The sequence below is a fragment of the Candida pseudojiufengensis genome (assembly GCF_024610245.1).
Source record: "Candida pseudojiufengensis strain CBS 10847 chromosome Unknown scaffold25, whole genome shotgun sequence".
NCBI lineage: Eukaryota > Fungi > Ascomycota > Pichiomycetes > Serinales > Debaryomycetaceae > Lodderomyces > Lodderomyces pseudojiufengensis.
Genome location: NW_026261544.1, coordinates 99,796 through 118,843, shown reverse-complemented (window position 1 = coordinate 118,843; position 19,048 = coordinate 99,796). Strand labels below are relative to the sequence as shown.

General features: G+C 28.7%; 8 protein-coding genes across 8 annotated transcripts; all 8 read right to left on the bottom strand. All coding sequences in view use genetic code 12, as the record gives it.

Moving 5' to 3' along the window:
- Nucleotides 1-1,721: 1,721 nt before the first annotated feature.
- On the bottom strand, nt 1,722-3,346 carry KGF55_005466 (uncharacterized protein; the record flags this gene model as incomplete). The annotated part of the gene is made up of 4 exons (XM_051760481.1): nt 1,722-1,956; nt 2,287-2,480; nt 2,530-2,744; nt 3,145-3,346. The coding sequence occupies 4 exons, from the start codon at nt 3,344-3,346 to the stop codon at nt 1,722-1,724; spliced, it is 846 nt and encodes a 281-aa protein (XP_051611881.1).
- Nucleotides 3,347-3,998: 652 nt separating this feature from the next.
- KGF55_005465 (uncharacterized protein) lies at nt 3,999-5,177 on the bottom strand (the record flags this gene model as incomplete). Its single annotated transcript, XM_051760480.1, has 1 exon — nt 3,999-5,177. One exon carries the CDS (start codon nt 5,175-5,177, stop codon nt 3,999-4,001), a length of 1,179 nt encoding a protein of 392 aa, XP_051611880.1.
- A 678-nt stretch (nt 5,178-5,855) lies between these two features.
- On the bottom strand, nt 5,856-7,637 carry KGF55_005464 (MFS transporter; the record flags this gene model as incomplete). The annotated part of the gene is made up of 1 exon (XM_051760479.1): nt 5,856-7,637. One exon carries the CDS (start codon nt 7,635-7,637, stop codon nt 5,856-5,858), a length of 1,782 nt encoding a protein of 593 aa, XP_051611879.1.
- A 2,384-nt stretch (nt 7,638-10,021) lies between these two features.
- Nucleotides 10,022-10,360, bottom strand: KGF55_005463 (uncharacterized protein; the record flags this gene model as incomplete). The annotated part of the gene is made up of 1 exon (XM_051760478.1): nt 10,022-10,360. The coding sequence occupies one exon, from the start codon at nt 10,358-10,360 to the stop codon at nt 10,022-10,024; it is 339 nt and encodes a 112-aa protein (XP_051611878.1).
- Nucleotides 10,361-10,479: 119 nt separating this feature from the next.
- KGF55_005462 (uncharacterized protein) lies at nt 10,480-11,229 on the bottom strand (the record flags this gene model as incomplete). Its single annotated transcript, XM_051760477.1, has 1 exon — nt 10,480-11,229. The coding sequence occupies one exon, from the start codon at nt 11,227-11,229 to the stop codon at nt 10,480-10,482; it is 750 nt and encodes a 249-aa protein (XP_051611877.1).
- Nucleotides 11,230-13,885: 2,656 nt separating this feature from the next.
- KGF55_005461 (uncharacterized protein) lies at nt 13,886-15,139 on the bottom strand (the record flags this gene model as incomplete). The annotated part of the gene is made up of 1 exon (XM_051760476.1): nt 13,886-15,139. One exon carries the CDS (start codon nt 15,137-15,139, stop codon nt 13,886-13,888), a length of 1,254 nt encoding a protein of 417 aa, XP_051611876.1.
- Nucleotides 15,140-16,089: 950 nt separating this feature from the next.
- Nucleotides 16,090-17,610, bottom strand: KGF55_005460 (uncharacterized protein; the record flags this gene model as incomplete). The annotated part of the gene is made up of 1 exon (XM_051760475.1): nt 16,090-17,610. One exon carries the CDS (start codon nt 17,608-17,610, stop codon nt 16,090-16,092), a length of 1,521 nt encoding a protein of 506 aa, XP_051611875.1.
- A 256-nt stretch (nt 17,611-17,866) lies between these two features.
- On the bottom strand, nt 17,867-18,916 carry KGF55_005459 (pyridoxine 4-dehydrogenase; the record flags this gene model as incomplete). The annotated part of the gene is made up of 1 exon (XM_051760474.1): nt 17,867-18,916. The coding sequence occupies one exon, from the start codon at nt 18,914-18,916 to the stop codon at nt 17,867-17,869; it is 1,050 nt and encodes a 349-aa protein (XP_051611874.1).
- Nucleotides 18,917-19,048: the final 132 nt, after the last annotated feature.

The window sequence follows — 19,048 nt, the reverse complement described above, 5'->3', positions numbered from 1 at the left end:
ATTATTCACTTATTATTTCATTACTATTTCTATTATTTCTAACTAGTTACAAAAAGAACAAATTATTTACTAAACAAATAATAAAAATATACATTCATACCGCAAACATCAAAAATAGAATTTAAAATCTTTAATTAAATCTATCTTTATTTATTTTGATAATTATTAGATCTAATAATATTTTTATTCTTTTTTCAACTCTTTCTTTTTTATCTTCAGGTTCAATTCATTTATATTCATATTCTTTTCCAGTCATATAATATTATCTTCATTGATTTAATTATTCTTATTCATGAAATTTCGATATCATACTTTGTTATGTTATATTATTCTTTCTTAATTGTGTCTTATTGAGATCTGGATTGAGCTTCCTTTAACTTCATTTGACTCATATTAAACTTTATTAACCGAAACTAAACAATTCTGTCAAAGTATTATGATACAACATAAAACTATAAAATTTTCACTTTAATTAATGACAGAAAAGTTAGCACAACTTCTGTTAATCAAATTGAAACCAAATAAAATTAGACAAATTAGTTGTTTTATACATTATTTGCCTCCACTAAATTAGCTCTCCTCATTATTGTCAACCACTGTTATGTTGTTGTTGTTATCAACTCCATCTTTGAACAATTCTTTTACATTTTGCAACAACGTTTTTTGTAATGATTCAAAACATTCTTCTTAAACCAATCGACTTTGACCAGCATACAATGATCAAAAAATCATCCAAGTTATGTGACATCGAAACTTTCGTTTTCTTCATCTAATCCAACTACATCTGAACTTTACGTTGTCCTGGCAGCAGCTTCTTTTAATGTTCTTGGTGCTGTTCTGAAAAGATATTCATCCAAATATATTCATGGCAAAATTTTGTGTCAATTACCCCATCCTCCTTATTCATCCGAAAAAAGATCTATTTAAAAAGCATTATTGGTCTGTTTAACCAATTAAGATTAACCATACTTACAGTCCAGCATGTTTCTATATTTTGTTGTTAAATAGTATGCACCTCGATGCAACAGCACCATCTCACCCACCTCATATACCACTTCTTTCTTATTCTTGTTCGTCTGTTGCTCCACCTTATCTTGGTACTGTGACAACCTATCCATCACCAGATTTTTTACCATCTTATTCGATCTATCATCGATTTTGCATTTGTACTAATATATTTCATTGGAATATTTGAAATACCAGCAACATCTCTTGATAATCTACCTAATATACTTGAAATGGAGTATATCCAGTTGATTTTGAATGATATGAATTCATAGCAAATTGTGCAAGTTTCAAAAATGAACTCCAATGTGTACTCTTACCACAAAATAATTTCAACACTTTAACCACTTGCTTATTAATAGCTTCAACCAATCCATCTGTAAAAGGATTATTAGTAGACGTAGTCCGATAATCTATCTGAAAGAACAAATACATATGGGCCAAATCTGGTAATAACATTTAATCATACCTTAATATCCAAATTGATGAATTTTTTTAATAATGACGACCGCAAGTTGACCACCAATGACCGGTTTTGGACTTCTCAGAAATTCATATACCAACAAACCGGCTATCAACCAAAACTTCTTAATAGTTCGTCTAAATTCTTTTAGTGTTACTCCATCCGACTTCAATTTTATAATTTTACTTGAATAAATATTATTCTCGTATGGTTGTTCAATATTGTCAACTAATTCTGTATTATTCAACATCAATTAAACACTAGATTCACCAGCATCATCAACCGCAACCTCTAATTTATATGATGTTTCATTATGTACCAATCTTGATAGCACATCCGCCACATTATTCTCCTTACCAGACATATATCGAATTTTGATCTGAAATTCCAGTAAGGTTTTCATCGATGTGAGATTTATTTCACTCTCAGGCCCTTTACCAGTACTCAAGAACTCTGACAATGATTCATGATTCGTCAAACAAGTAATGCTAAAATCTAAAATCACATGTCTCCATTTTGTAACTGCATGAACAATGCATAATGACTCTTATTGCTTAATACTATAATTCAACTCATGACTTGATAGTGATCTTGATATCATTTCTATTGGACCATGCGCTTTACCATTTATCACCTGCAGCAACATCGCTCCAATAGCATAATGACTAGAATCAGCCCCAATTTAAAACTCAACTATATCAACATGATAGTTCACATTTTTCAACAATTTAGCATTTACCAATTTCAGTCTCAACTTACTAAAAGCATCTTTAACAACTTGTGCCATTTTAATTTTCTTATTGGCATATTCTTATAACACCTTAGCATGTTCGCTGAACATTTCAATATTTTGTCTAAAATAATTACTAAAACCAAGAAAACTTCTCATTTCTTTAGCTGTAGATGGTAAACTTGATTGTTTGATCGCTTTCATTTGATCATCTGGGAGCTTGTTACCTTCTGTACCGACTTCAAGTCCTAAAAATTTAACCTTCTTCATACCTAAAGTACACTTTATGGGTTTGAGATAAAATCAATGATCCCTAAAATCTCTGAAAAACCAATCTCAACACGTTCCTTTGTTCCTCTAATGTATTTGTATAAACAATAATATCATCTATGTAATTGTTAACTTTAGCAATACCTTCTGAAAGCTTTTGAATTGCTGTTTGTAAAATACCAGGAGCATTTTGATATCCAAATGGTAGAACATTAAAACCCCATTTTGTTTTATCAACTGATGAAGCAGCATAATTTTTTTGGATCATCATCCAATCTGATTTGATGAAGATTCAAATAAAAATCTAATGATTATTAATATCTAGAACATGCCACCTTTTTTGACATCAAGTGTGCATTTGGTATATTAATATGTTCCTCAAAAACAAATTCAATAATCTAGAGTCCACCCACATTCTATAGCTGTCATCTGGCTTTTTCACAAATAACACCAGGTGCCTTAAAACCCGAATCTATTTTAACAATCAGACCAGCATCTCGTAATTTCTTCATTTGATTATAACTCTTCGTATTCTGGTCTACCTAATGGAGATTGTTTTGTACTAGGTGGTGATAAATGTGGCAACTTTGGAATGGTATGATCAATCCCTTTTTTAAATGGTGGGGTATCAGTTAATTCATTCTTAGAAATGTCTTTGAACGTTCAATTAATTCACCAAAATAACTATTTTCATCCCTTGGAACTAAATCTTTATCACCAACATCCAATAAATTAACACCTACTTGTTTCAATCCTGGTAACACCGCAGCTGTTTCCAAAAATTTGACATTATTTACCATAAATTCTAATTTTACTACCTCTTTCACCACTTGATGTGATAGAGCTGTAGTTACCCTGAACGGATCAACCTTGACCATCTTGACGTCTTTGATCTTTTACTCACTTACAAACGACATGTTTGCACCAGTATCTATCAAAGCTAACAATTCAAACATCTGTTGTTATCTGTTATTTAAACTAATCCATGATTATATTATTTCATCAATAATGATATACACATTATAAAAGTATATTGTAGTTACCTTCCACATCCCTCATATTTTCATCTTTACTGGATTTGTACTCATATTTACTGTTCTGTTACACCTGTTAACATGACTAGATTCATCGAATACTGAACGAAATTGGTTTACGTCTATAAAAATTTAATTCGGTAAGCACGAATTAGGCAGAGTATGAAATTGAAAGAAAAAAAACCAAACCAGAGAAGTTGTATAAAACATAAAACATACAAAAAATAGTTAGAGCACTGAACTATGAAATAATATTATATATATGAATATAAAAGCAAAGAGGAAACAAGAAAAAAAATAGACAGCATCAATGCCAGCACCAAGATGTCAAAATAAAAATGGTTTCGTCAGCAACTAAATAGAACTCCAACCTCATCAACCAAAAAAAAAATTACTAGAAGTGAATTGGTATACCAACAAATTTTCGAAATGAATAATGTGATTTGTATGTCATCAGTATCATTAATAATTCTTCATTTTGAGTAAAAAAACTCACCTATGCTGTAGATCTTGGAAAATACAAATCCGTAACTTTTGTTTTATGTTCATCTAAAACTTTTGAAATTTCTTCCAATAACTTGGCTCTTGTTATATCATCCAGTTTGGATTTACTATCGATCACATCGATATATCTTTTTTGAAAATTTGCATATATTATGTCAATAATTTTTTTAAATCTTATAAATTTAGCATCATCTTGTGCACCGCCAGAACCAATTGAACCACGTGATACTCTCTTGTTAACTGAATCTTTGACTTTCAATTTTCTTTTTAAACCCTTTTCAACATTTACTGAGATTGGTTGTAATGGTATTCTTCTTGGTTCATCAACTGGCTCATGATCCTCTTCATTATTGACCGATGCAAGATATTTAGGACTTGTATGTAAATCATACAATTCGAATGCTGCTTTAAAGTGTGATAATGCAGCTTTAATTTCACCCTTATGAACAACAATTTGATCAATATTTGATTCAACAAAATTCAAATATTCACTTAAATTATTATTCTTTGAATCAAAATTTGTACAGTTTGTCATTAATTCCAAGAATAAAATCCATAAATTTAAATAGGTACTTCTTTTAGTTCCCATCTTAAAAATAACCAACATTATAATTTGTGATTTTGTAAGGAACAACTTTTCGAATTTTGTGATAATTGTTCTAACTTTTTTCGACTTTTCAGCCTTCTTATCCTTAAATTCTAATAAACATTTAGCTTTTAAAGCATCATTCATTGTCAAATTTCTAGTTTTGAGTACTTCTTCAACTGTATTTTTTAACATTGGTACATATTTATTGTATGCAATTTCAAGATGTTCAATCATTGGACTCAAGTAATATTTGTATACTTCTTTATTTGGCTTGTTACCATTTTCATAATAGTCATTGATTACATTTGAATCAACAAAAATATCATCAGCAGCTTCAAGTTTTTTTTTCATAACCATGATTTTTAAGAAAGTTCTCCATAAGGAAATCAGTTTTCCTCTGTGAGCAGGCTGAAGCGCCAAGACTTTCTTTATTATTAAACGATGATTCAACACCTCTCTGTCGAATTTTTTATAAATATCTAACACTTCATCTGAGTCAGCATCACCTTGATGTATAGTATAAAATTGTGACGGGTCGTAAGTAATAGAATTTCTGGACCCCCCTATAAATATGACACTCATGGATGGTGTTTATAGTTATGAGTCTTTGATTGATGATAAAAAAAAAAATTGGCGTTTCTTGTGTTAATTTTTAAATTTAATTTTATTGGTCAATTTTTAAATTTAATTTTATTGGTCAATTTTTAAAATCTATTTTATTGGTCAATATTTTAATATCTAATCCGGTCAAAATCACCTGACCAACTCGTTTCTTTTAATATTGAATTTTTAGATTTTTGTGGAGGATCCTTCTTTTACTTCCGGAAGTCAAAATGACATCCAAATCTGATGTTCACACTGAAATATAAACACGTGGTCTATGAGAGTTGTTGAATCATCACTATAATGGCCGCTAATGTTTTCTTTTTGACAATTCATTCTGTATATTAACGGAATTACATTGATCGTTAATTTAAATCACGTTACAGAGTTTGGTTTACTACTGAAAACCGACTTTACATCCTATCAAAAATACGAGCAATTATTATACGCTTTAATGTAGGTCCAATGCGGGTGATAATTTTCTAAACTCTGTTTTGTGACACACAAATTATCACGAAAAAAAAAACAGGTTGCAAAATTACTCTACAAGACAATAAATTTTCAATTTCAATACAAGTATACATATTATATCAATAACAAGTCATAGTATAAACTATCTATTGAAACCTTAAACACTTGCATCCCTTTTCTTCCGCGTTAGTAAGCATACTGTGATCTAGCTCTCAATTTTGTACCATTCAAATAAAACAAGACAGGAATTGATATCATTGCAACACAAATAAATGATAACAACGAAGTACCCCACCCTACTGGGAACCTCTCTGAGCCCAAATTGTTGAACATCTGGCGCAGATACAAAGGCATAGACGCAGCAACTGTCAGCCTGAATAAATTATTACTTGAAAATACACTTGCAAGAAACTCAACTTTGAAGCTCGCAGCCATGTAATTGAACAAAGTTTGAAATATAAAAAAAGCTCCAGCAGCAAAAAAAGCCAAACCAATTAACGGTGGGAACCAATGAATATCTGGTGATGATGTCCAAGCAAAAATAAATAATCCAACCGGCATCAAGCAAGAACCAAATATAGCTGGCGGGATGAATACTTCTGGATAAACCATTTGACCACCTAACACTTTAACTGTGAATATTTTATAAATTAATGGAATATAAAATCCAGCACCAATAACAATACCAATAACCACACTTAAATAAGCACAACCCATAGGAATCAAAGCAAAATGCTTAGTCTCTTGAAAAACAATTGGAACAGCTTCAAAAAACATGTACATGATACTGTAAACTAAAGCAATATAAATATCAATTAATAAAACAACTGGTTCAGTAAATGTAATTTTAAATGGTCTCCAAAACAATTTAGTTAATAATTGTCTCAAGGTGTGATTGGCTTCTTTAAGTTCTAATTCTCCCTCTGATCTAATCATGTTATTTCCAGTTAATCTTCTTAATCTAATTGCTTTATTTCTTAATAACTTTTTACTGTAAGTTTCTGGTAAAGTGAAAGCCAATATAATAAAACATGATGAAAGTAATGCCATAAACCAAAATGTCCACCTCCAACTTTCATATCCATTATGACCACCTCTAACCACTAATACTGCACCAATCAATGGTCCTAAAGATGGACCACAAACTGCACCTAATGACCATGTAGCTAAACCGATGACTATATAGGGTAACGAAATAAAATCAGAAACACTGGCGCCTCCAGTCAGGAGGCAAGGAGAAGCAAAGAACCCAGCAATGAATCTCAATATACATAATCCTGCTATATTTTGTGATAAAGCAGTTGGAATTTGCATCATACAAAAAATGAAAATTGTAATAATATATAATGGAGTTCTACCAATTCTAATATCTTCTGATAATGGACTGAAAATTATTGGACCTATACCATAACCAACAACAAATAAAGTTAATGGTAATGTAGCAACGACTTGTCCAATATTAAATTTTTCCATTATATCAATTATACCAGGAGTATAAATTGCTGATCCCATATATACTGAAGTAGTCATAAATGCAATTTGAAAAGCCATTATTGATTTCCAAAATAGCGGCCGATTTAATGGATTTTCTGGGTCATCATCTCCATCCCAAGTAACTATTATATAATCATTTTTAGGTTTTGTTTCATCCACTTGATCTTTATCTTTTTCAATTGGTGAATTAATTGTTCCAACAGTAGAATCTGAAGATTTATTACTTTTAACTTGATTTAAATCACTTGATTCTGAACTATCATTTATCTTATTTGTATTTGTAGTTGTATTTACTTGAGTATCTTCGTTTTCTTTTGTTGTTTTCTCGTTGATTTCATTTGCTCCGTCGGTGCGTAATAAATATTTTTCAGGTATTACGTAACCAGGTTTTTCATCATTATGTAAAAATAATTTTCTTCCTGACAAATGGTAGATTATACGACCCATAAAGGAGTCATTAAGAAATGCTGACATGCCAATTAGTGTTGATGTATTTGAATTCTTGATTAAATTGATTTTATGTATTTGATGACTAGATGTGAGTGAGTTTATTGCAGATGAGCTGAATAAATGAAAAAAACGAAATATTTCAGAAGTTGATTGATTTATATAAAGTAGCTTTTCAAAATATAATTACAAATCCAATCTCCGAATTTTAAATCCATTTTATTATATTAGTTTATTGTATAGGTTTGTATGAGTAAATCTTTTATTTTTCAGTAAACAAACAAAGACGCTAAAAATTTATACAAAAATAAAAAAAGCCGTTTAAAGAAAAATAATTAAAAAAAAAATAAAATTATTTAAATCTCGCATAATCTCGCTTTGTTACTTAATTGAGTAATTAACCGAACTTCTATATTACAAATCTAAATTAGTCTAAGCTCATCTCAGTTTATATGATAATTGATAAACTAAACCGAGCTTAATGTCACAGTTATCTAGCGTCAATTATAGCCGCAATTCATGCACCAGATGTAGAAAGAATGTTCCAATTTAACGGACTCGGTGGAGCACTCTTTGGTTTTGTTGTGTTTTTTTCATTATTAATTTGCTTTCAAGGAAAAAAAAAATTGTTTATTAGATCAGTAGTATAGCTTGCTTTGTTGTTTGATGCTGAACAACTCGAATTTATGCGAAACCATGTGTCAGTTATACTCAGTCAAGGATATCGTAGTGTATTATTCATAAGCTAATCTAGTTTTGACTTAAGCTTTGAATTCACTCACTTTAAAATCAAATTCAAATAATTGAAAATGTGAGACATGCAGTTATGGATAGAAACTTCAAGAAAATAGCGTAAAAAAATGCGAGGGCGCAAAAAATTGCGCTGCGGATTAGGCTCAAAATTTTCCGATTTTTGGAACTTTTCAATGGCTACTCAAAGACCGTTCAGAAATAAAAAATGTGACATGTTAAATTGTAATACCAAAACTCTGTTAACTTTAGTGCGGCTTACTCATTCAATAGCTGCTAGTGCGGAACTACGAAAAAGAAACCGAATAAGATTAATCACCGTAATTTTTATCTCGACTAAAAATTAGGGTTTGTCATATAATCCGAGAGGGCTGTGGCATAATAAGCTTTTGTGCGACTATCTTCAATACATTTTATATTAAAAAAAAAAAATGATAGACTACCATAATTAATATATAAATAGCACGGCCGAACAATTATACGGTCTTGGAAAAAAAAGTTAAATGCTATCTAGAGTGACGTGCTCTACTTTAGTACGCTGACCTAAAAAAGCACACCTTGATTTTTGAAAAAAAAATTACGCACAGATGTACTTTTGTGTAACAAGATATATTGCGTTACGGATGTATCGAATTTTTTTTTTTGGTAACTTCATTTTGAAAAGTTTAAACTTAAATTAGAGGTAAAGACACAACCACTGGTTCAATTGATCTCAGATAACCAATATTAGATCATTTTTAAAGAAAGAAAACCTCATTCAAATTTTGAGCAATGTAGCTTCAAAATTGAATACTTAAAGACGAAAGTTAACAAACATTAAAAAGACTGCGCTAAATTAGTTGCAAAAAATTTGAAACATCGATGTTTCAACTATTTCAAAATTTCCGAATTTTATTTTGAGTAGTCTGGCGGTTTTGGTACTTAATATCACATATAATATCAATTTTTGAGTTTGATCGTAGCCGTTTTGGGTGGTGTGGAGAGGTAAATTAAATTCTCTCAAAACAGTGAAATTTTTTTGAATCCGATTTTGAGCACATCATAATTGGTCTTTCACCACCAACCTTTATGAAAAGATAAAAAATAGTATCTCTAGCTGCCAGGTTTAAGATTGAAGCTTCAAAATTAAATCATGTTTGGTCAGGTGTGCTCAAGCACGAAGTAGAAAAACAGAACCAATAGGCTTTACATTGATTGAAACAAAAGTCTTGAAGAAAAAAGTTGAGTTAGTATCCATTGAAACTCCTACTGGTTGTTTTGTTGCAAGAAGTGCACGTAAAGATGGATCTGCATCAACAACTACTTATGTTGTCTGTTCAAATAGTACTTAGATTTACTTGTGCTTAGATGAAAGCAATGCTTAAATTCTATTAATGATTTTGATGAAATAATGATATAAAATAATGAGATAAAATAATGAATAATTTAATGAATAATCTAATTATATAATGAATAATATAAAGAAGAATCTAATTATGTAATATTTCTTATTGTTGAGTAAATTTTTCTACAAACGTGCAGAAAACATCATTAATTCCTACAAAACTTACTAAATCGGTTTATCATTATTTAAGTTATGTATTCTTATAAATATTATATAAATGAGAGCAACTAAAATAAGAAAACATAAAATCAGCAACAAAAATAGATATTAATTTAAATTAAGCATTGATAATAGACGATCTAACCAATAATGGCCTTGATATTTGTTTGATTTTGCCATCATCGTGTTTATCAACGTTGACAATAATAACATGGTCAAAACCGTCATCTGCATCATCAATAAATGCTGGAGCAACAGCAAAAATCTCACCAGTGTATTTGATAACCGAAACACCACCAACATTAATTAATGGAAAAGTACCTATGTCACCATCATCTTTAAGCTCAATAGTAAACCACTGCTTGTCACGTCTAGGTGATACTTTCACTTGCGAAGCAGCCCCTGCTGTAATTGACAAATGACATAAAGCCATTGCGAAATCTTCGTTGCTAGTCATTAATATAAATTTATTGATAAAGTTACAACTTCCAATTCCAAGTAAGAACCATTTCAATTGAGCTTCTTGCAAATTAAAAATTTCATCATTAAAGTTTCTTGGTTGTTTAAAAAATATACTCAGTCTTGTTTATCAAATATACTCAGTCTTGTTGGACAATAGTTTGGTTTGTCAATGTTGAAGAATATTCTAAAAACTCCTAAGAAATTTGATTGTGTTATATGAAAATGTGTTACACCATTTTTTGATATTTTGGTGTTAAAACGATATTTTAAAGATCTTAGCAAATCCAAAACAAAATCTGTATTAAATTCACAAAGTAATTTTCCTCGAAGAACCAATGCATTATAATAACAAGACCCCATCAACATGAGAACAGACTTTTGGTCATCAACTCCAACATTCAAAACTTCGAATGGTCTGAACTGGCCACTACCTGTTGATGATGGTGCATTTTTCGTCATAATAGTTTGAACCCTCAAAGGTAAGTCTCGATTAATGGTTGTTGAATTCATTAATGAGAGGCTACCCACATCATTTAATTCAAATTCTTTGCGTTGATGTTGTCTAGGCCCATCAATTAACAATGATTGTCTACCAATAACTTCAAGGGTAGGTACGATAATATATGTCAAATTCTTTTGAGCACTTTCTACTTGTAACACCTCTTGATTAATATAAGCTTTTATAAATGCATCTGAAAGTAGAAACTTTCCTTCCCCAGTTTCAAAATTTCTATGATATATCAGCACATCGGTTGATTCTTCTGATTTTTGTTTAAATTCTTCAAGGGACATTAAACTACTTTTTGTGAGCACATATGTACTTGAAGAAAATCCTGGATGAGTTCGAAGATTGTGAAATTCCATTATTTTGAAATGTTCTCACCAGATGAGCTTAATGGCCATGCAATGAATCCACAAAAAGGCTGTTTAGGTTGTGATAAATTGAGTGGTAGATTTCAAAATCTCAAATTTGGTTGTAAAAATTAATTTGATTAAAATTAAAAAATTTTAACTCAAAAATAATATAACGTATCTTCAAATTTTCCATTCACTAACATTTAATAAAGATCAATAAATTGTAAGATCAACATTTGCAACGATCAACGAGGAACTTCATTGGACCTTATTTTCATTTGAAACTAACATTATTGGTTGATAATACAAATTAACGTTGGACGTTGATGAATAAGGGTACTAAAGGTCCAATTCAGGTCTTGATAACTGAAATAGCAGCATTTTGTAACTGTAGCATACGATGCACCGAATATTTCATTTAAAAGAAACATTTTCTTTTCAATCTGACGAATGTCTCGTAATTATCTGAGGAATCGTCCCAAAATTCAGTAATTAATTACCAAATTAACAGAATTTAATTGTCTTGGTCGTAAGATCAACAAGCAAGGGAATAAAGCGAAATCTCAGTTAAATCAAGTCTTTTGGTCTTGTGTCAAATGATGAAAATGATTAGATCATACTAATTCAGTCACTGTAATTATCTAATGCACTATGGTCTGGAATCATCATTATATGAATATTCATATTCAGTTCGTCGAAATCAACTGGGACTCGATAAATAATAAATTATTAATAAAATTCTCTAAGTAGTATATTTGTTTCATCCCAATGATCATGGATTGAAGCAACACTTAAAACGGTAGGCTGTAGGTACAATTTAGCAGTAATGTATATTTCTCTAATCATCTGGAAATTATGAATTAGTTTGTTTCTGTTATGAATGAAAAGAAGGATGTATTGAGAGACGAAAGTTTTTTCCTTTCAGTTTAATGGTCCTGAACGACCCGTTTTCCAAATTAGGAAGTCAACGTATTTAAGCCCTGCTGAGCACTACCAAATGACTAGAATTATTGAATCTTTTAAGTTGATGTAATCATCTTTCTAAATTATAGAGAAGACCAAGAGAAAGTATTGAACATATTCAACAAATTTGTAAGAAAAAGCAAATTGAAACTCAATAACGATAAATCAATGACGTATAATTATAAATCACCTCCAAATGATAAAATACTACCATACTCGGTAGAAGTTTTTGATTCGGAAAATTTTTTTTCATTCAGACATAAGTTACAATTTAGAACTGAACAAACCAATTTCAATTCTTGAAAAAAAAATCATCTAAAGTATCAAATAAGAACTACATTCTTATCAGACCATAATGTATGTTTATCATGAGGATTTGAATTTACATATTTTCTAAAGAATCATGTTACCAAGATATATATTGGCCAATGACATATGAAATAATAAAAGCCATATATTCTAGAATTCAACGAAAAATTTGTACAAGAATATCAGAAGAATGATAACTTTACAACATATGGGAAGATTTGGACTCCTTGATTTTAATAGTCAACTTCTAGGGAGAATGGCCCAGATATTCAAAATATTTCAAAATTTACATAATTTAGCTACAAAAATGATGAGATAAAATTTACAAAAGGAAATAGAGGTAACAAACGTTAATCAAATAATAAATAAAAATAATAATTCTCTAATGAAGTATACCATGCAATGGAGTAAAGTTCTTCAAGGCACGAAAGGAATGAAGGGAGTTTGAACCTTATTGAGAATGATTTTAAAATAAAAGACCGGAACAATCGCGGGTAAAAGCATGGTTTAAAATTATAAAATATAATGGAGCAGCCAGTTTTTTCCAACTATTTTACTATACGGAAGAAGAATATGAAGTTTTAGTTTGTTAAAGAAAACCTGAGAAGCTTATGAACTACATAGATATTAATGAAAAAAGGTATTCATGTATTCATATATCAATAAAGTTATTAATCATTAATTCAGTCATTTGATTCATTTCACTTTAATACCTATCAACGGCAAAGTTTTAGATGTATTTTGCTCATTCCCGGTTGATATAATGAGGTTTTGACCAGTGTGATATGCTTGATGGCTTAACACCATTTTGGTGATGCATCAACGATATGTTTTTATATTAATTAATTCGCAAAAGAAAGATAAAAAAAAAACGTTTATTTTTGTAGAGTTTGTAAATGCCTTCTATTGATGTTTCAAATTTGAAATGCATCTCTCATAGATGTTATAAGTTTTGCTCTCAACTAATGGCGAAGTTGGACTTACACTCGGATTCAAATGAAAAATGCAGACTTTAAAATCGAAAGAAAGTTACAGAGTTAAATTTATTCGGTTTTTATTAAGATGAATTAAAACTATAATAAACTAAAGCAATTTACTACTTAAAAAATAGCACCTTTCAATAAAAAAAATAATTTTAGAACAAAATAAACTAAGAATAAAAGCATCGAACCAAAATCAAAATGGGAATGAACAACAATATGATCAACAAACACCAAATTTGAATCATAACAAATGGCAATTTATAAAATATAAAAATTTTCAGCAAAATCAAATATATACAATTAGGAAAAAAAAACTCACCAGTACCACCAAATTGAATTGAAAGGAAATAAAAATATAAAAAAGTGAAAAAAAAAAAAAAGATAGGAATTTCTCCAATCAACAATTTCATTCATAAATGAATCGATTTTTTGTGCAATTCTAATTTACGTTGTGTAGCATATAATTTTTGACAAATATCACATTTGAACGAGTTATGTAATTTAAGATGGGATGAATATCCACCATGGGTGGAGTATTGTTTTCCACAAAATGGACAAGTACAAACAGTAGTTTTATGGATGAATCTTATATGTCTACCCAAATCACTTTTTCTATTATATCTTTTATTGCAATTTTTATAAGAACATTCATATTTCTTTGAAGTTGAATGACATATTTGGTGTCTTTTTAAAGCTTCTCCAGTGTAATATTTCTTTGAGCAAATTAAACATTCAAATGTAGGATCACCATGCGAAAACATATGTCTTTCAACATGATATTTAGATTTGTATCTTTTATCACAACCGGCAATAGGACATTTATAGGTCATACTTGTACTATCAAATCTTATATCATTAGTTTCTTGAATTTGAGTGTTTGATTCTGTTGGATTGGTGTCGTTTGAGATGTTTGTTGGAGCTAAATATGTAGTTGACGCATCATTACTTGAACCTTCCACCATACTTTGATGAGCTGATGATTCCTCTTGTTCAGTGACACCAATTTGTAAAACACTTGTGGCTTGATGATTAATCAGATTTGAATTTGCTAATCTTTTATTAGTTTTTGATCTTTTTGATCTTTTTGCATTTAAATTTGAAGTTCTTGAATGAGATTTTTGGTGTCTTTTTAAATCTTCTCCAGTGTAATATCTATTTGAGCAAGTTGAACATTCAAATGTACGATCCCCATGCGAAAACATATGTCTTTTAACATGAGCTCTAGTTTTATATCCTTTTTCACAATTAACAATGGGACATTTAAAGGTCTTAGTTGTACTATCAAATCTTATGACATTAGTGTTTAATGCTGTTGGATTCGTATCAATTAAGATGTTTGTTGGAGCTAAATTTGTAGCTGATGCATCATTTCTTGAACCTTCCACCATACTTTGATGAGCTGATGATTCCTCTTGTTCAGTGACACCAATTTGTAAAACATTTGTGGCTTGATGATTAATCAGATTTGAATTTAATTTGATTCGTTGTGATATAACATTGTTTGAAATTTGAGCTTCTGATAATTCCGATAATGCAACCCTTGGAATAGTTTCTGAATTATTTTCATTTAAATTTGTTCTAAATTGTTGCGAGATCACAGTAGCTTCTCCCTTGTATTGATGCTCGCCCTCTTTTAACCAATGGGCAAGAATTTGTTGATTCATTGCCTTAATTTTTAATGAAAATCGCCTGTCAATTTACTTTTTATGATGTTATGAATGATTATATAAGATGAAATTGAAACTGCAAGATTAAATTTATTATGTATCAATCTAAAAATTATATTATTGAATAAAAGTTGATGATTTGGTTGACTGAATTCATTAAAATCAAAAGATTACCTTTGAAAAAACAAATTCATATATTATTGAACTGTGGTACTCTTTTCATATATACATATATATATTCTAATTTCACTGAATTTAAAAATTTTCTTTCATTATCTTTAATTATGAAACATATTTCATATAAGTATTAAATAAAGTTTTGATCCCTTTTAATAGAAATTTTTCTAGGTTTTTCGGTGGTATACGTGTATTTACCAAAATATTTATTCTAAAAGATCAATAAATTCTATTGAAATATAGTACATAATTGATAACTTCATATATTTTAATTGACTTTAACTTGTATATTTCTGATTGTAATACTAATGTTGTTTTGAATAAAAAGCTAAGTGAGATCTAGATCAACATGCGAATAACAATGGCTAGATTTGAAATTAGAGTCATTTGTATTAGGTATTTCTTTAAAGTCTTTTCACAATTTAGTTTTTGTTAGATTTGAACCTCATCAAGATTTGATTGTGAATGTATATTGTAGTTAATTTTGTATTGTAACAAAGGAGTAACGATTTATAGAATTTGATATATTTTGCAACTTGTATAATTTTGCAACTTTGGTTTTATGTATCAAAAATACAAAATATATCTACTCTCGGTTGAAGTATCACCTTTTATTGATAAAGATATAAGAAATGAGTTACGTAATTTTACATTTGCAAAAATGATTGCAAATTGATAAGTAATATAATGTTTAATACTAACATTATACCTGATAGGAATATTTTATTACAGTTTTTAACATAATTATTTAAAATGTGTAAATCATATATTTAGTCCACTTTTTTAGTCTTTTTTACGGTTTTCTTACTATCTTTCGAGACTTTAATTTCTTTCTCATCAACAATCGTTTTCCTCTTCTCTTCTTGCTCTTCTGTTTTCAAAACGCTCAAATCAAATGATTTACCTCCTGACCATAAGAACCATAGTATTAAAATTTCTATAACTTGTAATCCAACTAATTTTATTTCAAATTGTTCAATTAAAGTTCCTATAACACTTAATAATTCACCAGCATCAAATATACCAGTTACTGATATTTTAATTGCTAAATTATATATTGCATGTTTTCCAAATGTACTCCATGCAATTAAATGAATTAAAATTGATGATGACATGGGTTTTAATAATGATGGATGATTTTTCAATTTATAAACAAATATAACACCATAAATCAAACTTATTAATTGCATTATTAAACCAGATACTAATTGGATTGTTGTAGAAACTGTAATTAATGATTTGATAAAATCAGTATAATTTCTATTTATAAATATACTTTTATAAAATCTAGTAACCAAAATTGATTTTTTAACAATTTCAAATTGTTTATCATTAATATAAATATCTATAATTGATGTTGCTGGTCCCATTAAATAATCTAATAATATTGTTGAAACAACATTCAATATAAAAATAGATTGAAATAAAACTTTTGGAGTTTTAATTGGTGAATTTTTATATCCTAATCCTAAATAAATTTGACAAACAGTATATTTTTGCCATTTTTCCAATAAAATATCTTTAAAATAACCAAAATAATTTTCTGTAAAAGAATGAACAAAATCATTTGGGAAAAATAAATAACATAATTCTAAAACAACATGAACTCCATTTAATACTAATGAAACAATTAAAATTTGACATAATTCTTGAATAACTGGTGGTAATTTTTCAAATCTTCTTTTTCTTATATCTGGATAAATATAACTTAATGGTAATATAAATAAACCAAATAATATAACATTACTTATATGAGATGATATATCATTAAAAACAGATATTGGAGCAAATTCTTCAATTTTTAAATTAATTGCATAAGCAGTTGGATGAATAATATCTCTATCATATGAATATAATGGGAAATAAATACAATAAACTCCAGGTTCTGGAACTTGATAAATTAAATCTGTCTTGTCTGTAATAAGTTCAACAAAAGTATCTTCAGGTATTTTATAATTCCTAAATGTTTTTAAATTAAAACCAACTGAATTTGAAACATTATCAGTTGAAATAAATTGTTTTTCATCTTCCAAATCTAAATAAGTATGATTTAAAAATACATCAAAGTTAGGTAAATTTTTAAAATATTGTAAATTCCTATAATTGAAAATAATTAGTGGTATTGATTGATTTTTTGGATTTTCAATTTCAAAATGAAAATTTGTATAAACTGTATCATTTACTAATATACAAGCTGCATTATTTTGATAATTGAAGAATAATGAACGATCAGGAGTAGCTAGTATTAATGATAATTGAGTGAAAATAAGGAATAGTAGTTGATACAACATTAATAAAACGTATAGATCAATTGGTTATATACTGTTATTGATATTCGTATAATAGATAATGAAATTTTGAAAATTTGTTGATAATTAGTGGAGTAGATCTTTCAGTAAATTAAATTAATCGCGTTAAAAAGTTTACAAAAATTAATTACACAAATTAGGTCGAAGCCGTACGTTTGATGTAAAAACAGAGCACAATTTACCAGGGTCTAGACGTCTCAATCTATCTTATGTATTTCTATGATAATCTAACTATCATTTATTGAAATAATGTACCTTCTAATTGTTCATTATATCTAAATCCCTTAACAGGATTTTCTTTTAAAATTTGTTCAATCTCATCTAAATCTTCATCAGTTAATTCAACAATATTACCAAAATTCGATTCAATTCTTTTTGGAGTTGAACCAGATGGAATTGGTAAAATTCTTGTTACTTTTTCAATACCTCTAAAATTCTTTTGACCTGACAACTTTAAAATCCAAGATAATGCTAAACTTTCTAATGAAGTATTTTTAACATTATGAGCAAAATCATAAAGCTTTTTTAATGGTATTAAATTTTGTTTAAAAATTTCTGGTTTAAATTTATCTAAATGATGTTTAAAATCAGTTTCAGGGATTTTTGTTAAAAAAGTATCTGAATTTTCAACTGTTGAATCAGTTAATATACCTCTACAAAGTGGTGAATAAGCAATAATTGGAATTTGTTGTTCTGATAAATAAGCTAATAAACCATTATCAATTAATTCTTGTGAAAATAATGATAATTCTAATTCAACACATGAAATTGGTGCAACTTTAATTGCTTTTGCAATTGATTCTTTACCAACTTCAGATAATGAAATACCATCAATAATTCCCTTTTCAACATATTCTTTAATATATCCAATGGTATCTTCATAAGGAACAGTTTTATCAACTCTAGCAATTTCATAAATCAATTTTGGTCTATTTTCCTTTGGGATATATGATACAACATTTTCAATTGATTTACTAATATTTTCCTTAGAACCATCTGGTCTTAAAGTTGATACATCAAGACCACCTTTAATACTAACAACCAAACTTTCATTGAGATTTGGATCATTTGATTTTAAAAATTTTTCAAATAATTTTAAATTACTATCATTTGGACCATAAAATTCTCCTAAATTTATTAATTTAACACCAAATTCAGGATGTGATGTTATAAATTTAATAGTTTCAATTGATTTTTCTTCTGCTTGTGGATTCGAAGTCCATGTAAGACTCATTGTTCCATATCCAAATTTTCCAGGAATTTCTACTTTCTCTATTTGATTTGACATTGTTGTTGTTGTTATGATGTATGAAAGGTATTTCAATTAAAGTTATACGACTATTTATATCTATTCAATTGATCAATAAAGTTGAAAAAATCCACATTTGCTACATTGCATAAAACGGTTAGTAAATTACGA